Below are 19,073 nucleotides of genomic sequence, written 5' to 3' on the forward strand. Positions count from 1 at the left end.
GTCCTCCTCCTAACTTTAGATTCTGGTCCTGAATGCTCTGGATGTTTGGACCAGAGAAGGTAGGTGGTTTTGGACACCCCTTTGGTTTGCCAGATATGAGACCAGTTATCAGGTCAAACCAACAGGTGTTTCAGCGATGGAAGTGGGCTAGTGAGAACTAGTTCAGATAGAAGTGATTGTACCCGATTTAAAAAGCCTGTTTCTAATAACTCCATTCTTCAGTTCATGTTGTGATTCTTTTGTACAACATATTCTCAATAGTGTCATTTGGAGGACTGCTTTGTCTACATCTTTTTATAACATCACCTCTAACCTCAGGACAGCCAGGTCAGGAGAATAACCGGAGCAGTCCTCCTGAAATTATCTAGAGATATTTTCAGGAGTGCATGTGTGAAAACGGCTCAACATGCTTTTTTGTTTTAGCCTCTAGAACAGGAGCTAAAACAGCAGCGATGACTCCAGTCTACATACAACCTTCTGTCCCAGCTCTCATAAGGATCCATCACCCTTGTTATGTCCCAGAAACAAACATGCACAAATCTGTACTGTTATCAGTGTAACTTCAGTCTTCATAAGTAAGATCACGAGAGCGCCCTTAAACCCCAAATGTGAAAGTGTTGGTGAGGAACAGAACACAAGGACACACTGCTTTTTGACAATGGTGGCGTTTTATTGAAACAAAGGGAAGCAGCAGGGAGTTTACTTCTTCTTGGACACACCAACGGTGCGACCACGACGGCCGGTGGTCTTTGTGTGCTGACCGCGCACACGCAGACTGTAAGAAAAAGAAAGAGCAAACGGTTACAATCAGACAGAAAAAAAAAACAGCAAGCCTCCTCAAAACCAAGTTTACAGATATGAAACAAAATCCAGCAGATGCCAGTTTGTGTGTCTTCAACGTTCTGCTTTAAACGAGATTAAAACCGGCTACTTCAACTTCCTCAGGCTGCGTTCACACAGACTCGCGCTCCTGCAGCTCAGAGTGACACAAGAAATATGTCTACACTGAAGTTAGTTCCCCAACAAAAGGCTTCAGTTGTCCTTCAGTGTTTCATGTTGTGCGTCTTGTGAGATGCTTTGAATTTCCCCTGGGATAAAATAAAGTATACATCTTTGATATTCAGAATCCAGCCGTGAGAGAACTGTGTTCACCTCGACCGCAGCAGAGTCAGAGACGTTTGAGACCCTGCAAGCTAAATGTTTAAAGAGTTAGCTAAAGAGTTAAACCACGTATAATAAGTGCTGAACTGGATTTAATTTTTAGAGGGAATAAAGCAAACTGAGCAGCTTATAACTTCTGTCCCAACAGATGTAACAGCTGTTTACATCTGCTTGATTCCATGTGAATGCAGCATCATGTCAGGTGTCTTTAGATAAGTTGTTTCCAGAAGACGTCACGTCTCCCTCAAATCTCCTTCAATGAGTACAAACTAATGTTCTCTTTGATTTTATAGACATGAAGTCGGAGTTTTGAGCTCACTGATCAAGCTATCATTATGCATCTCTTGTTTTGCAGCACGTTTCAGAAGTTACATTTGTTTTGGACTTTTGCATGTCCCTCTTATTTGCTGCACGTTTTCAGAATTTAAGTCGTTTTAGCCTTTGCCTAGCATTTGACCTCATCAGCCACCGTAATGAACAGATCATATTAGATCTCGATCTCTTACCCCCAGAAGTGCCTGAGACCCCGGTGAGCCCTGATCTTCTTCAGCCTCTCCAGATCTTCTCTCAGCTTGTTGTCCAGACCGTTAGCGAGGACCTGAAAGCACAAAGACGTTTGTCATTTTTAATCACCAACAAACACGAGAAAGGATTAAACGTTATGGTAACAAGAGCATCATTGCATCGAAAACAGTCGTTAAACTAAACCCTACGAGGCATTTCTATGCCGTAATGTGTCATGATATCTGAAATGGTCTTGTAAGATCAGACGATTCTCCTGCTAGCTATACAGAGACGATGTAAAGAAGCAGCAGGAGAGGAATGCCTGACATGAAGACTTAACTCACGCTCGCTCTAAAAACGTTTTACTTTAACACAGGCTGGTTCAAGAGGGTCATTGCAGCGACTAGACGGACTTTTGTGTCAACCACTTTGTCCAGGAGCTAAACTGAACCAACGTCAGAAAGAGTTTGACAAAGAAGCATCAAGGCGCTGCTTCTTCTCACAGTGACCAGACGGCGTTTGTTGTGGTACAGCATAACGCCGTCACAGCTTGAATCGACCTTAATGAAATCAGACGACTGCACAAACATGAAGTCTGTTCAGCTTTCGCGTGACTGACAGATTTAGTGAGAGGGGGTGTCGGCCAGAACCTGAAGGGTTGATAGACAGAATGTTTTTAGTGTTCAAAAGAACGTACCATCTTCAGACATTGGCCTGCCAAAATATTCTTGGATTGTTTTCTGAAAAATTTGCATACATGTTTTCACACCTACCCTTTTAATTAGGTTAAAAGGAATTCGAGTCTGTTTGCCAAGTTAGTTAGCGTGGGTGTGAAAGCTGTCAAACCCTGGTGAGGACAGTATGACAATACAGGGGCCGCCTCAAAAGGAGGGTCTGTATTAAGAACATGAAGCGACCTCGATCTGACCTATCAGCAGGAAGTAACCACTGTGGGCTCTCTCTGCTCATCACCACTGAACACGTGCCAACGACCACAGGCAGACCTGACGGAGCTTCAGGAACTGTTTGGGTGGATGAGCTGGTCCTCCTTCAGGAGGATTATCGTGCTCCTTCTCCTGAACTTTAGTCTGTATAGTCATCTGTCCATTTAGAAACTATAAAAGAGTCTTTGGAGCAGCCACAGCTAATCAGGAAGCAGCTAGCTTCGTTTACTTCAAGGAGTTTTACCACAAGAAATTCTGATCAATCGGGGAGCATTTTCCTCGCTCATCACACATTTAGCTCCTCCTGTAAATGACATCGTGTGAACAGAACAAACTTGAAGTACTTGTGCAACAATGGACCAAGTTGGCCCATGATTCAGACCAGAGCAAACGATCTACAGGTGAAAAACACCCTTAGATTAGACCGTGTTCATGGTCGTCTTCCCTTTAGGAGAGACACCTTAATATGTCGACCGATGAACATTTATAGGCGGTCGTCTACCTGGCTGTATTTGCCATCCTTGACGTCCTTCTGCCTGTTGAGGAACCAGTCAGGGATTTTGTACTGACGAGGATTCTGCATGATGGTCACCACACGCTCGACCTGACAAACACAAACAGATCATTATTAACAAAAACAGTGATATCAGTTCTGAGGGTCTATCTCACACTTTATGACTTTAATGATTACTCAAACTTTATCTTTCTGGAGCTTTGATATATCAGAAACATCAGCAGTCCCTCCTCACCTCCTCATCAGTCAGCTCTCCTGCCCTCTTGCTGAGGTCAATGTCGGCCTTCCTCAGGACAACATGTGCATAACGTCTGCCAACACCCTGAGATGAGGCACAAGGTAACAACTGTGTTAACTACCAAATCATCAGTTTTTCCAGAAGAGAACACCGCTGAAGGTGCAGGTTATGAAAAAAAAAACACTCAGGGCACTGAATATTAAAGAAAGAACCTCACCTTGATGGCAGTGATGGCGAAGGCGATTTTCCTTCTACCATCGATATTCGTGTTGAGAACACGAAGAATGTGCTGGAACTTCTCGGGGATGACCAAAGACTGAAAACACAAAACACACGTTAACAGGAGGGCAGGAACGCCAAAAAACGTCCACTCGCTAGAGGACTTTTAAAAGCATAACGTCCTACACACAATGTTTCAGCAACTCACCAAGACGCCGCAAGGATTTAAGATATTTAATGAAAATATACAACTCCACTTTAGAAAGCTCTCGTGATTTTATTCCAACTTTGGTCACATGTCTGACTGAAGGGTTTTGTGTAGGGGTAGCTTAAGAAGAGTTGGAGATGCCAGCTCAGTAATGAAAATAATCTATGGATTTACTTTAACATAGTGGAACTGATCGCTGTGGCGGTGTTGAATGGACGCAATGCTGAATCCTTACCAAACACTGTTAAGTAACAACTCTTTGACACCTACATTCAGGTAAGTAATGTTTTATAACTCCTTAATGCATCACCCCCCCCCCCCACGACTTTTATCTTTAAAGAGTATAAATGCTGCAATATATTTCTACGCAGTCATCAGTAGTTACATTGTGCAAACATTTATAAGTCTGAACTTTAGCTCATCTATATGCTCTATGTACTATATTTTTGGCTCCAACTTGCAACACTACAAAAGTTAATGCTACTCTAAAAGCCAACTTTTATCACCCCAAAACCTTCAGACAGACAGAGTCCTCCTTGTTTAACCGAAGCATCTTAGAATAAACAAAACCCCTCTCACTCACACCAGTTTTTAAACTCCTTCATCTACAATGTGATGATCCCACCATGCTAACACCTGGGAGCTAGTTAGCCCTCACAGCTAGCCGACTACAATTAAGACTACAGGTGTTCTAAACCTGCAGTGAGCCGGTAACGCTTTGCTGGCAGGTTACACTCCTAATTTAAACATTGAATGAAACCCAAATAGCAGACTATATCACGGATAAAGAGCAAAAGAACTCGTTAGCGGCAGTGAGTTGGTGCACATCATCTCAGCGTTGACAGTAATCTGTACTAAAACGTCCATTTCTGCGACTAATATGCCAACAATTCAACATAAATCCGCTCTCATTAGTTTCGATATCAAACATAACACGTTTAAAAGTGATAAAACAGTGATATTAACGCTGGATGAGCACGGATTTGAAACTATTCCAGCTTGATACAAATCGTACTCACCATCTTGGAAGTAGGTTCCGTGCGAAGAGGAAGCGGCTCAGTTCTCGCGAGAGCTTGAAGGCGTCAGGGAACGGAAGACGGTGCATCGCTTTAATTTGTCCGACGAGAACGTCAAATTAACATGAAGTAAATGTTGACGTGTTAATTTAGGCGCAAGTAATTAAACTAAAACTGAATGTCCATAGTTGTGTATCGCAGTTATTTTAAAATGAAGTGATATATGTTCGTTGAAACAACGAAAATTACGTTTTAATCATTTTCGGTGAAAGAGGCGGAAGTCTATGTTTGTAGTTCTTTAGCATCATGGCGGAGGAAGCTGCTTCATCGGTCGTTGGAGCTGCTCTCGATGTAAACACAGCTGGGAAACAGACAGATATCGCCATGGCGTATTTACAAGACGAGGTGAGGGCTTTTAACTTCTTTTTGGATGCTTAAATCAAACTGATTAATTTGATTAATTATTCACTTACACTGTCCAAACCAGTCGATGAATCAATGAACTGCTACGATACAAGATGCGTACCAGAGAATATCGTACACTACACATACAAAAGCTAGGTGGATAAACACGTACAGACAGTAATGACGCCTTTTATAAATGTGTGTTGTTTTAATAAGTTGTCAAAAAGTGTCTTGATACCTTGTTGTAGCTGTTAGCAGGTCACAGGTAAGTTTCATGATTTCCTGATGTCAGAGCAGCGTCACTGCTTCTTCAGGCGTTTTTCTTATTAACAGAAGGTTAATCTCAGCAATTTTATGAATTGGTAGTCTACGAATGTTTGTGTGACAGGCATAGGAAAGATGGGAAAGACTACAAATAGTAGATTAACAACAGAAAGAACAACAAACAACATAAACACCCCTTACCTTTTGTCAAATAAGTTGTCTGAAAAATAACAATCTATTTGTTTTACTTCTTGCCTTTTTGTCTAGAAGACTGATGGTGAAATTGCTAACCACAACTTGGGTGAACTGGATCTGACCACTGACGAGTTTATCCTGGACGAAGTGGACAGTAAGCTGTGCATATATGACGTTGAAATCTCTCAACATGTGGTGAAGATTCAACAATATATGAAGCATTAATCACGTGATATAAGTGGGCCAAAACATTGTGTTGACTTGGACAGAAACGTTTTCATTCCCAAATTCACCACTGAAGGAATATCGTATTTTCTAAGCCTTGACAATCATTAATCAAAGTCATGTCGCTATCACAGAAAACCTCCTACATAAGAAAACAAGATTTGAACCTTCACTATCCAGAGCAGTTTCAGTTTGATGATGAGTTTGTTTTGAGTGCTGCTTCTCTCTGTTCTCTGCAGTTCACATCCAGGCCAATCTGGAGGATGATCTCGTGAAGGAGGCGTTAAAAACGGTGAGAACATCGGGACATTAGAGTTCAGGATCTAATCTGGGAGGTCTGGGAGAGCAATGAGAGCTGATGGTGCGTTCTCGGATGTCTCAGCTGGGAATGACGTCACACCCGATGTTAACCGCGTTCCAATAACGATTGGCAACATGGACGCCTTCAGAAGTGACTTTGTTGTGTTCGCTCAGACCAGACGATAACACACTACTTGGTAGCTTTAGGGTGAAAGCAACACGACAACATGTCCATAGAGAGAAAATTCACGTTACTATCGCTGCGATCGATCTAATTACACAAAAAGAGGACTAAGGCCTGGCACACACTAAACTATTTTTAAAATCTTAAGCGATTTGTGAATATGCGAGAGAGCACACACTTGACGACAGATTGAACCATTCAGTTCTTACCGTGTGTGGAGAGCAACGAGACGGCCGACTCAGCAAGCCACACGCTCACAGACTCATTCACCAGCCACCAGAGTCTTGCGCGTCAAAACGTGTAATCTTGCGTGGTCAAACACGATTTCAGAGTAGACAAACATGGTGGTCAAGCTAAATGTGGCTAGCTGTTAGCTACCTGCTACATCAGTCCTTTCCTCGTCAGTCGGATTGAGGTTTGTTTTACAGACACGTTGTGTGAACACTCGTGTTGTTGCCACAAATCAACAAGTTGCTCCTCCATTTATGACCTCTAAAATTTATGCTTTGCGTTTGCTGTCGTCGCCATGGTGATGTTTGTTGTGCTTCCTGCTTTAGTCAGCTTGTTTCCTGATTGGCTGTTGTTCTGTTCCATGTGACAATCCACAGAGTGCGTGCTGGGCCGTCCTCGATGTTCTCTCCACACAACAGGATTTCTGATCCTAAATATTGAACAACATTTAATATTTACAATTTCGTGGCAGCCGGATCGTCTTCAAAGTAGATCAGGAGGTTAAAATCACTCTTAACGTACCTCACACCACGGGAGAATCTGGGGAGCGTTCCTGATGACGTATCAGACCGGTAACTCGGTATTTCTGACGCACCATGATTGCTTTCATTGCTCCCCCAGTGTGAGTATTTGAGGGAGAAAGAGTCGTGATGACGGTGGTTCTGTTTCAGGGCGTGGACCTCCGTCAGTACTCCAAACAGGTGGAGTCGGAGCTGCAGAGGATCGAACAGGCCTCCATCAAAGACTGTATCCTCTCACATCAAACATACACTTAAATACACTTAAATAACTTTATAGAGAAACTGTTATCTTGTTGTTTTTGGTCACAAGAAGAGGTCAGACAAAACTAAAAAAGAGTAAAAAATTAAGGATGAGCCTCAGCACGGCGCCATACTGAACCATTTATTTACTGCACATAGTAAACCACTTGTTATTTGTTCTCTGATGTGAACTACAGTGAAGAGAATCTTCCTTTAAAGTCTTCAAATGTGAGTGAAGAAAAGTCTTCAGAGAGTTTGTAATATCCATCATATTTCTCAGCTGAACACCAACATTCAGTGGAAGATATCTGATACCAGATTCTCTTTATTGTCCCACAAGAGGTATTTTGTTTCCCATTATTGTTTATTTCAAAAAGTGAAAACTAAGGCGTCGGTGGCCTTCTGGTTAGTGCACATGCCCCATGTACGGAGGCTGCAGTCCTCCAAGCAGGCGGCCCAGGTTTGATCCAACCTGTATGTAATTTCCCACTCTCTCTGTCCCTGACTCTATCCACCATCCTGTCTCTACAATGAAGACATAAAAAAGCCCCAAAAAATATAAAACGAGTACACATGTGACACACATACAGATGTGCACATCCAAGCAAAATGACCCAGTACCGGTGCACAACAAGAAATATTCTAACTGCAGAAGAAAGAGAAAGGTACGCACACTGATCAGCTCCCAATGAGCAACTTCATTTAAAACAAGGCAGCGAAAAAGATCCAAAAGTCTTCTGACCTTATTGTTTATTTACGTTGTTACAAGTTGCCGACAGCTACACTTGAAGCGTGAAGGAAGGTCGAGGGATGACAGTGACAGAAGTGCTGCTCACAACAGGGAAAACATAAGGCTGGGTCAGCTCACCTACACACCGGTCTGCCGGGTCACTGGTGGCCTTGATCGTACTGGATGTTGTGGGGATCGACAAGCCCAGGCTTTGTCTATGAGCTCAGATTTTAGTTGGGTCTTAAAAGAAGTTCATGGGCTTACTACGACATTTAAAGGCGACACAGCACCCGCTCTTGCCGCCCCTCAGTGATGATGCGCTCAAGACTATCCGACAACCCAGATCAACACAGCTTTATCCCGTTCTATATCCTCCCCCTAACCCCCCCCCCCACCCCCCACCCCCCTCATGACAGCCAGTCCAAAGTAATTTACCAAACAGAAAGATAAGGACAAAGAAGAAGAACCTTACTGTTTCCTATCACCCTTAAAAAAAATTATTCATATATGAATTCTTCAGAAAGATGAGCAGCGAGCAAAAACTCCACTTTCAGCATGATATGATTCAAGGATCTCTCGGGGTTTGGTTTTTATCCTGAACAAGGTTTCTTTTGTTCCATGATTTATTTGGAGAAAACCAAGAATCCTCACACAGAAGACATGATGATTATGTTGTTGTTGTTGCTGTGTTCCTGACCGTTCCCCTGTCAGACATCAAGGAGAGTCAGAACATCGCTCTGCTGCACAACCAGATCACCGCCTGTGACTCCATCCTGGAGGTAAGACGAGACGCCTTCATCCTGATCCCACAATGCACTGCAGGATTAGACATGTTCTGAGCACAGCGTCAACATTTTTTAAGGTTGCTTAACAAACTCCAGCTTTAAAGGAGCGATATGTAACTCTGACACCTAGTGTTTGAAATGGGTACTACAGTCCAGATTCTAAACATTGTAGAGAACTGTCTCCCCCCGCCCCCTCCTCTCTAGAGTCGATGCTCACGCAGGTTGCCATGTGGTGGACACTGAAGCTTCAGTGTTTAGCCAGCTCTGCATGGGTCTGTAAACATTTCTGTGTTCTAACCTCTCTCCATTTTTCAAAAGTATCTCCAATATTGATCCTAGTTTGAGCACGTTTCTGCTCGTGGAGCTTATTAGAAACATGCAGAGGCTTTTTAGGTCGGGTACAATCACTTCTATCTGAACCACTTCTCTTGCCCGCTTCCATCACTGCAACACCTGTTGGTTTGACCTGATAACTGGTCTCATATCTGGCAAACCGAGGGGCGTCCAAAACGGCCGTGTGGGGGTGCCTTAAAACCGCCTACCTTCTCTGGTCCAAACAAATCCAGAGCATTCAGGACCAGAATCTAAAGTTAGAAGGAGGACATACTGCACTGGAAGCCAGCACTTCAACATAGCATGTTTCCTTAATGTCTGATCATATAGTAAGGTCACTTTATCACTACACTACACATCTCACTGATTGGATCTTTAACCTTTTTATCTCCCATCATGTCGCAATGGCTCTGCTCAATCTCCTCCTCCCATGTCAACAGCAGCACTTTTCTCTTTTGAGGTAAGAGTGAACTTAATTCAGTTGTTATTTTGTTCTCCTCTCAGCGTATGGAGGGCATGCTGAGCGGCTTCCAGAGCGACCTGTCCTCCATCAGCAGTGAGATCCAGACTCTGCAGCAGCAGTCGGTCAGCATGAACGTCCGTCTGAAGAACCGGCAGGCTGTACGCAGCCACCTCAGCCAGCTGGTGGACGAGCTGGTGGTGCCAGGAACCATGATCTCGTAAGTGGAACGGAGAGAGAGGGGGGGCGGGGGGAAGAACTCTGTCTGACTCTAACATTGTCCCGTTTCTTCGCAGCACTATCCTGGACAGTCCGGTGACGGAGCAGGAGTTTCTGGAGCAGCTTCACGAGCTCAACAACAAGATCAACTTCGCCAAAGAGCTGAGCTTCAGAGAGACGCTGGCCTGTTCCGACATCCAGGACATCGTCGACCGCCTCAAACTCAAGGTCACACTGATAATGATGACATCTCAAAATAATACAGCCCAAAGTGACTTCATCAAATGTCAGACTTTGTCTAAACATCTGCTCAAAACATGTGAGAACCTGGAAAGATGACATGAATAACATCTTTGCAGGAGAACGAGCAGATGATGAGAAATCTTATTGTTGCCTCTTTAAATCAAAAGACAGCTGATCTTCAGCACTGCAAACTAAAGACAAGGTTACCGCTGATCACAAACATTTAGTAGATTTTCATTTTCAGTGTCTTCTTTTAATGACCGGAGAAACTCTGGATAAATGTTTCTGCTTAGAAGTATTTTTGCTTCAGACATGAAACTCTCACTGACGGGAATCTGTTGGACTCTTTGTGTCTTCATTCAGGCGGTGTCAAAGATCCGAGAGTTCATTCTGCAGAAGATCTACTCGTTCAGGAAGCCGATGACAAACTACCAGATCCCTCAGAACACTCTGCTGAAGTACAGGTGAGCACAGCTCCACAAACCTGCTCGCTGATTCTACGTTAAAAGATATTAAAGGATAGTTTGAGAAAGCAGGTGGAAAATATCAGGGCCTTTCATTTAATTGTTTCCCCTTTATTTGACCTTTCCTAGGTTTTTCTACCAGTTTCTTTTGGCCAATGAGAGATCGGTGGCAAAGGAGATCAGAGACGAGTACGTGGACACGATGAGTAAAATCTACTACAGCTACTTCAAGTCGTACAGCAGCCGGCTGCTCAAAGTGCAGGTTAGTCCTTCACCTCTGTCATGTCTGCTTCACTGACCGTCCCTCATCCAGTCTGAGGAATATTCACAGAACTCTGTATATACAGTCCCAGTGACTGGAGGTCAGACTGACTGCATTTCTATCATAGAGCTCTACAGAATGTGTTTCAGTCAGTTTGTTTTTACTCCATCTCAACTTTAACGATTCATCTGAAATCTGTTTGTTCTGTCTGTGTGCAGTACGAGGAGGTGGCAGACAAAGACGACCTGATGGGAGTAGAAGACACAGCCAAGAAAGATATCCTTTACACTGAGCGCGTGTGTGTGTGTGTGTGTGTGTGTGTGTGTGTGTTTTATGTTTTTGTACTTTTTGGGAAGTTACTTGAAAGGGACGGCAGAAGAGAGTAACAGACAACAATTCCAGCAAACAATTTGGGTTCGTTCTGCCCAAGCAGCGACCTCCGATGTCAAAAATGAAAGCCGGGGGGGGGGGGGGGGGGGCAATCATGCTTCAGTACGGCACGGTACGGATTGCCAGTGTGATCATGCCCAAACATGATAAAGCATACACATCTGTGTGTGACCTTCTTCCTGGATTCCTTTTGAATGGGTTTTGTAAACACAGAAATTAGGTTAAGAGCCAAACTTGGAACACAAAAACTTGAGTGGCTCGTGTCCAGCTGACACTGATCCTCCGAGCTGGCACTCAAAGAAAAGAAATGTTTGAAATCAGGTGAGAAGCTGCTCGCCAGCTCTCTTTCATGCACAGCCAGGTGAGGTCAGGCTGTTCCACAAACTTATAGTTGTGTCAAGGTGTGTCTGTGTCGTACATTTGTGCTTGACACGCTGAACAGAAGAATGTGTTGATCACATATCTGCTAATTTAGGTGTAATTGGGGCAGCAATCAGCTGAGACCCGCCGCCGCCCTGACACACTTGACGACACGCTAGGCTCCTTGACTCCCTGCTGCAGGTTTTTTCTCCAAACCGTCTCTGAAGAGCAGAAACACCATCTTCACTCTGGGTCAGAGGGGGGCCATCCTGAGTCCTGCAGAGCTGGAGGGGCCGATCCTGGTCCCTCACACGGCTCAGAGAGGAGACAGCAGGGTGAGAAACCACATCAAAACACATGACAGACATTCAGTTTTAAAGTCAACGCTCACAAAGCTCCAAACAGTTTTACACAAAAATAACAAAAACAATCATTTAGGAAAACATGCATCTTAACAACAAAACAAAAAGGTTTCCTGCTGGTCCTTCAACAGTCTTTAAAGTCTTAAAACATCAGATCTGTCTGGTGCAGGATAGCATAGTGGCTGTGTCGCGTGCCCCTTGTACGGAGGCTACAGTCCCTGTCACAGTGGCCGTGGGTTTGAATCCGACCTCGTCCCTTTGCTGCATGTCATCCCCGCTCTCTCCTCCAAAACATTTCCTTTCTCTCTCTAGCTGTACTGTCCTTTAAGGCAAAAATTACCCAAAAAATATACAATCTGTCACTAAAGCTGACCTGGCCTCGGCCACCAGCGCGCCCCAGGAGTTGACAGGGTTCAGAAATGTTTTCGTCTGTAATTATAATCTCATCATGTTTTATTTTGAGCAGAAGAAGAATTCACCTGAGGTCATTGATGAAATCATAAAAGAAGGATCTGAAGAATTCAGGGTGAAACCAGGCCATGATGATAGAGTAGGAAACATCCAAACATGATCTGTAATCGCTCTGTAATTACTATGCAAAGTGTTGAAGAAGTCACCTCACAATGTCCCAGCATGCACCCTACTGCCAAAGCAAACTGCTGCTCCACACTGACACCTTGTGGATTCTTGTGAGACTCAGTTCTTCTCTCTCTCCTCCAGTACCCGTATGAGATGCTGTTTCGCAGCCAGCACTACGCTCTGCTGGACAACGGCTGCAGAGAGTTCCTCTTCCTCTCCGACTTCTTCATGGTGGCAGGAAACTCCGCCCTCGACCTCTTCAACAGCATCATGGGAAAAACTCTCAGCATGTTCCTGGTACGCTCAGAGCGCCTCACCTCAGATCCACAAACAGGGTCACCAGCTGTTGTCCTGTTGTGTATAGATGTGGTGATGTATGCAGGAGCCAGGAGTTCCCACGGATATCCCAATAGTATATTTAACATGTTTTATTGTCTCCGTCTCTGCAGAAGAGCATGTCTACGTATGTCTCCGACTGCTACGACAGCATCGCAGTCTTCCTCTGCATCCACATCATCCTCCGCTTCAGAGCCATCACCGCCAAGAGGACCATCCCGGCTCTCGACAAGTCAGTGACCCAACCACAAACACGTGATCCTCCCTCTTTGAACGAGCTGGAAAAGAAAAATCTAAATATTGCTCTTGTGAAGGAGTGAAAAGGTTTCATAGCAATTATTGGGAATCAGTTTTGTAAATGAAACGACATGAAAAATTCTGAGCTTGTTTTTCACCCAGCAGCGTGTGCGTGGCGCGCGAAATGGTTCATGGTATACTGAAATACCTGAAGATGACTGTTTGCATCAAAGGCACTCTGTGTGTTTGTGAAAACACATTCATGTGAACAGGTTTAAGCTATGATGAACTTTATCGAGTGCAAACTGTGCTGAGGCCTGACACACACACACACATCTAAAGTCTGTCTCTCTCTCGAAAAGAAAAAACAGTAAGTCAGGCTGCGCGTACTCCTTAGACATCGCACGTGCATGTGTACTTGTGGGACTTTTATGAAAAAATCACACGTATGTGCGGCGTGCATGCAGCTGAACCATTCTGCGCCTGCGTGCATGCGTCACAAACTGGGCCGTCCGCCATCGAAGACTGCAGCCTCTTCACATGAGGCTGCAGTCAACCCCAGCTTTTAATTTTTAAGCTTTTAGTCTACGTCACTGCAGATGACATCCAGAACATTCTTTATAGAACTGGAATGAGAGAGGGATGAACCAGTGAGTGGATCATACCCCCCCCCCCCCCCCCCCGTGTCCTCACCTGTGTGTTTTTCTGTGTTCTGTGGGTGTCAGGTACTGGGAGGCAGTGCTGGAGCTGCTGTGGCCGAGGTTTGAACTGATCCTGGAGATGAACATCCACAGCATCAGAAACACAGACCCTCAGAAACTGGGAGTACTGGACACCAGACCGCACTACGTAGGTCTACAAACACTAAAACACACACACACATACACGCACACACACATGGCTGTGCAATCTGTTGTAACGGGTGTCTGTGTGTTTCAGATCACTCGTCGTTATGCAGAGTTCTCGTCAGCGATCGTCAGCATCAACCAAACGTTTCCAAATGAGAGAACCAACACTCTGCTCGGACAGCTGCAGGTACAACACACACACACACACACACACACACTCACACAGTCTCACATGCACACAGTCTCCACACTCACACACACAAAGTCACACACTCACACACACAGTCTCACTCTCACACACACACACACACACACGCACACACACGCACACAGTCACACACACGCGCACACAGTCACACACACTCAGTTGCCCTCTGGGAGGAATAATTGGAGTAACACTGTTATGCACACACACTCAGATCTGGGTTAGTATTAGCACGCCAGTTGAAGTAGTGAAAAGTATGCTAACACTTTAATTGTGTCATTAAATGTAATTAATCAGAGAAATGAACTCTGAGCAGTTCAAATATTTACGAATCAAAGCTGGCAAGGAATCTGTGAATGTCGGGTCTGACCTAGTTATGAACAATTAATGATTCACGCCTCCAGGTCAACAGAAGCACGAGGAAACATTTCATGAGAAACACACAACAGGTTCAGCAACAGCACTTTATTTTATTTCAAAAGCACCTTTTATTAAGAAGTCCACACACGCTCAGTTCTCAAAAACATCTTCGTCCACATTGAAATGCAAAAGCGCACTGTTACAACTGTCATTAGCACGCCAAAGCAACGACTGAAGTATAAAAGCAACCACTATAAAATCAATGAAAAATTTAAAAAAGTGTCTTTAACGAGTGACTAAACTCTTCCCAGCTGTAAACATCTGGATGTGGTATTTTCTCCAGATTGGAGGGAAACTCTCTTAGTACAGTGACCTCATGAGCATCTGCTGTTACAGACAAGAAAAGCTGTGAAATATGGCGAGGCGTCGTCCACCAATCAGAGACGCCCTCCTCTCCTGCCCCTCCCTGTCCCTGACACTTGAGGTCTTAACACTCGCCGTCTGTGTTACCGGTTCAAACTGATCCGGCTCTGGACTGTCGTGGTCTACAGGAGACTCTGCAGCACAGAAGTCTTCGACCTCAAACCACATTTCTTCCGCATCTCGATTCGTCGCTCATGGCTTAATAACCAAAATACAAGGATGGTAACGTGTCTTTACCCCCCACCAACCCCACAGCCCTGAAAGTCCAGGGGGCTGAAACTCTGAGGTTTAGTTAAACTTTGATTGAGGTGGGTTATAGTGTTGTCTAAATCAGAAACTGTTGCGGTGTTTGGGGCAGAAACGGCTTCATTTGTAGAAAATATCTCTATGAACTGCCGTTATTTAAAAGACTTCACGCTCAGGAACAACAGGTTACATTTTTAAGACTTTTACGAAAAAAAAAATGAATCAATGTAAAAATTATGAACTTTTTTTTGTTTTCAAGGTGGAGGTGGAAAATTTTGTGCTGAAGATGGCGGCGGAGTTTCCCTCCAGAAGAGACCAGCTCATCTTCCTCATCAACAACTACGACATGATGCTGAGTGTTCTCATGGTGAGCTGAAAAGAAAACCTGCTCGTGGCCTCGTGGTTATCCAGATTTACATGACCTGTTAAATGTCCTTACATGAACATAAAGCAATACTACTGTTACACCCAGGGTGTGATTGCTGTTCTTTTGTTTGTCCAGGAGAGGGCAGCAGACGACAGTAAAGAGGTGGAAGGTTTCCAGCAGCTGCTGCTGGCCAGGACGCAGGTGAATAAAACAGCTGTTACACTCTCTTCTTCTTCTCTGTGCTTCACGCTGTTTTTACATCAGACGCGATTGTCTGGTACCGTACTTGAGTGCGCTCACTCCCCTTTAGCCCGCTCGTCTGCGTTCACATCATTCTGAGCCAGAGTACACGTATGTACGGAGTCTGATACAGCAGAATGGACATAGCTGGACAGCAACAATGAATGGGCTTGAGAATCCTATCTGAAAGTATTGTTCAAAAACAAAATCTGTGTCACTTTGACTCCCTCCCCCCCCCCCCCCCCCCCCCACCTCCAGGAGTTTATCGAGGAGATTCTGTCCGCCCCGTTCGGAGGGATGATCGCCTTCGTGAAGGAGGCCGAGGGTTTGGTGGAGAAAGGGCAGCTGGACCGGCTGAAGAACGAGGAAGGTGAGAGAACAGGAATATGTTCGTCCCTTCTCGCTGATTCGGCGGTTTCTACATGAGTCAGCGTGGTGGTTTCACTTCACCGTTTACAGACAAAACAAAACTCGATAAGCGGCTCTGATTCAGGAACACTTGTCTCAGTTTTGTTTCTCTGTCAGTCTGAGGCGAAAGATTTACTCTCCCACTTCAGATGACCACATCCTCTTTTGTATTTTTCACACCAGCACTGTTTGTTCTCAAATGAACCACGACACACACCAACATCCGTGTGTGTGTGTGTGTGTGTGTGTGTGTGTGTGTGTGTGTGTGTGTGTGTGTGTGTGTGTGTGTGTGTGTGTGTGTGTGTGTGTGTGTGTGTGTGTGTGTCAGCTCGGATCACTCAGCTGGTTCGGGGCTTTTCGGGTACGTGGAAACAGTCGGTGGAGGCGATGAGTCAGGACGTCATGAGATCCTTCACAAACTTCAAGAATGGAACCAGCATCATACAGGTGAGACAGAGGATTCTGGATTTCTAAACTACGATTTGATTCTAGTACAAATGAAATGATAGCAATACATCGACACCCAAAATCAGATAATTTTAGCCCACCGATTTGAACATGTCTGGGAAAACAGAAACTCACCGCATGGCTGCCAAGGGTGTGTGTTTGTGTGTGTGTCGATGAGTTGTGTAATAAAGCAAAACTTTTTGTTTCTTCCGCAGGGCGCTCTGACCCAGCTGATCCAGTACTACCACGGCTTCCACAAGATCCTGAACCAGCCCACCTTCCGCAGCCTGGCCGTCCGCTCAGAGCTCATCAACCTGCACCACCTCATGGTGGAGGTGAAGAAGCACAAGCCCAACTTCTAACAGTGAGGCTACGACGCCGCAGAATGTCCGCCCCGATGACAGGACTGTTCATCGACAACACAGACTGTTTGTTTTTCAAACAGGAGCATTACGTCACCTGAAGTCTGGAGGGGCCGAGTCCATCCAGTCTGTCCTCCTAAATACTCTCCTCTACATTTTCAAGGCATTTCTGACGTCCAAGCTGGATATAAACAGAGTCATTGAGAGTTAACATATAATGTCCTAAAATGAAGAAAACCAGATCAGTTATAGTCTTATGATGAAGCTGTACAACCACTGCTTGTCACCGACATCAACTCGTCTGAATTATCTGATACATATGAAGTTATAAGCCTTCAGATTTTAGTCCTGTCTCCTTTGGGATTGGCTGCTGCTGGTTTGTCCTACATCCTTGTTTTTCCTAAAAAAAAAGAAGTACTTAATGAACCTCATCTTTGACCTGCAACCTGCAGATTAAACCTTGAGGAGAGCTAACACCTTCAGAGAAGATTCTGTTTGTGATCCATTTCTGAAGATACTCGTCGATCTTTGCTTTCTGTAACGTCAATATTTGCACCCAAACACTCGACCTCCTGCAATCCGCTCTTACTCTCCTGACTGTTGATCAGTCCTCAAACACACCATCGACACATTAGACGACTGCATGGAGCTAAATCATTCTGATGGATAAACTAAATTATGCCTAACATAAATCTACTCCGGGGGGAGGGGGGGTCTACAGTGTTTGCTGTGATATCATCGTAGCGAACAGTGAAAACATTTAGCCTAAAACATGATATTTAAAAACACTACCATGTTTTCGGATCGCGTCCTCGCTCTTCAGTTCTTCGGCTACTCTGGAAGCTCGAGCTGATGATTGGATTTAAAAACTTCAAACAGCCGACCATAAATGATGATTCAAATCTTAGACATTTTAAGTTGAAATGCTTCTCTAAAATGTGTTAAACTTACAGTTAAGTGAATGACTTCAGGCAGCAACAAAAGCTGAAAACTTGTTGACAGATTGAGTCGTGATGAGGATTGGTGCTCCGTCTTGAAACACTGAACAGACATGTTTATTTTATTTTCTGTAGAAGAAATGATTAATTGATACTAATGATTTAACAAAAAAAAAACTGCACTATTGAGAAACACATTACTTGAAAACTTGCTGTGTGTTTGTCCACATGTGCTGCAGCTTCAGCAGGTGAGAATGATCCTCAACAGGTAAAAGGTGTTCTTCTGTATTTTTCTTATCCTCATTAAATACTTTAAAAGAACATTAAAGTTATTTCTAACCTCCTGACTGTCCAAAGCTTGAAGGTCATTCTTCCTACTGAAGGTGTAAATCTAAATCAACTCTTAACTCTTTTTCTGGCTTGTTTGCTGGAATTTACTGACCGCATCCGCCTGTAAATCAGGTCAGCTACACGCCTTATTGTGTATAACTCTTATCCTTCATCAAATCAAAACGGATGAGTCATCAAAACATTCACCCCCCCCCCCCCCCCCCCGTACAGTGTGTGATGATCGAGACATGAGCTAATCAGACCTATTCGTTTTTTTGAACCAGGCTGTAAACATGTTCATCTCTGCTGTAAAAACAGGCTTTTTAGAATGGGTGTGTATGTGACTTCCTGTGCTTCTGCAGCCAGCCTCAAGTGGACACTCAAGCATCCACAGGATTTCACACTTGAGCATTGGAAGTTGCCACTTGATTTAAACAGTGAGCGGTTTGTGTGCCTTTGCTGATTTGTCTGTACGGACTTCATCGTGTAGATTAGGTAAATCTGTTTGGGAAGTCATTCCAGTGTGAACATCTGTGTGTTAAATAATAAATAATATAAATACAAAACATTTTTATGTGGCCACTGTGGGGCTCAGTTGGTAGTCGGTCATTTCTCAACCAGAAGGTCGAGGGTTTGATCCCTCCTGCTCCTGCAGCCACATCCGATGTGTCCTTGGGCAAGACACTTAACCCCAAGTTGTTCCCACTGCTTCAGTGGCAGTGTGTGAATGTGTATGAATGGATGAGTTAATGCTGATGGTCTCTTTACCC

General features: G+C 44.3%; 2 protein-coding genes across 3 annotated transcripts; one reads left to right on the forward strand and one right to left on the reverse strand.

The window, feature by feature from the left end:
• Positions 1-649: 649 nt before the first annotated feature.
• Positions 650-4,867, reverse strand: rps18 (ribosomal protein S18). The gene is made up of 6 exons (XM_020655436.3): positions 4,808-4,867; positions 3,579-3,677; positions 3,359-3,445; positions 3,112-3,213; positions 1,668-1,759; positions 650-775 (listed from the first exon to the last, which is right to left on the reverse strand). Exons 1-6 carry the CDS (start codon positions 4,808-4,810, stop codon positions 700-702), a joined length of 459 nt encoding a protein of 152 aa, XP_020511092.1. The 5' UTR covers positions 4,811-4,867; the 3' UTR covers positions 650-699.
• Positions 4,868-4,937: 70 nt separating this feature from the next.
• Positions 4,938-18,871, forward strand: vps52 (VPS52 subunit of GARP complex). Of its 2 annotated transcripts, none has more exons than XM_065948191.1 (20): positions 4,938-5,209; positions 5,741-5,822; positions 6,133-6,185; positions 7,280-7,355; positions 8,811-8,878; positions 9,722-9,897; positions 9,974-10,124; positions 10,503-10,603; positions 10,733-10,865; positions 11,084-11,139; positions 11,815-11,950; positions 12,698-12,853; positions 13,006-13,124; positions 13,855-13,978; positions 14,069-14,164; positions 15,471-15,578; positions 15,714-15,779; positions 16,077-16,188; positions 16,555-16,673; positions 16,889-18,871. In XM_065948191.1, exons 1-20 carry the CDS (start codon positions 5,111-5,113, stop codon positions 17,033-17,035), a joined length of 2,178 nt encoding a protein of 725 aa, XP_065804263.1. In that variant the 5' UTR covers positions 4,938-5,110; the 3' UTR covers positions 17,036-18,871. The 2 variants fall into 2 exon arrangements, with proteins under 2 accessions (XP_065804263.1, XP_065804264.1); XM_065948192.1 differs by having other exon boundaries at positions 5,744-5,822.
• Positions 18,872-19,073: the final 202 nt, after the last annotated feature.

This window comes from Labrus bergylta, chromosome 19 (assembly GCF_963930695.1).
Source record: "Labrus bergylta chromosome 19, fLabBer1.1, whole genome shotgun sequence".
Classification (NCBI taxonomy): Eukaryota; Metazoa; Chordata; class Actinopteri; order Labriformes; family Labridae; genus Labrus; species Labrus bergylta.

Coding starts and splice junctions, on each gene's coding strand:
- rps18 (XM_020655436.3), bottom strand. Junction 3,446..3,578: donor TCGCCATCACTGCCATCAAG/GTGAGGTTCTTT, acceptor GCCTCATCTCAG/GGTGTTGGCAGACGTTATGC. Junction 3,214..3,358: donor GAGAGCTGACTGATGAGGAG/GTGAGGAGGGAC, acceptor TGTGTTTGTCAG/GTCGAGCGTGTGGTGACCAT.
- vps52 (XM_065948191.1), top strand. CDS start 5,111: ATGGCGGAGGAAGCTGCTTCATCGGTCGTTGGAGCTGCTCTCGATGTA. Junction 8,879..9,721: donor CCTGTGACTCCATCCTGGAG/GTAAGACGAGAC, acceptor TTCTCCTCTCAG/CGTATGGAGGGCATGCTGAG. Junction 10,125..10,502: donor TCGACCGCCTCAAACTCAAG/GTCACACTGATA, acceptor GTCTTCATTCAG/GCGGTGTCAAAGATCCGAGA.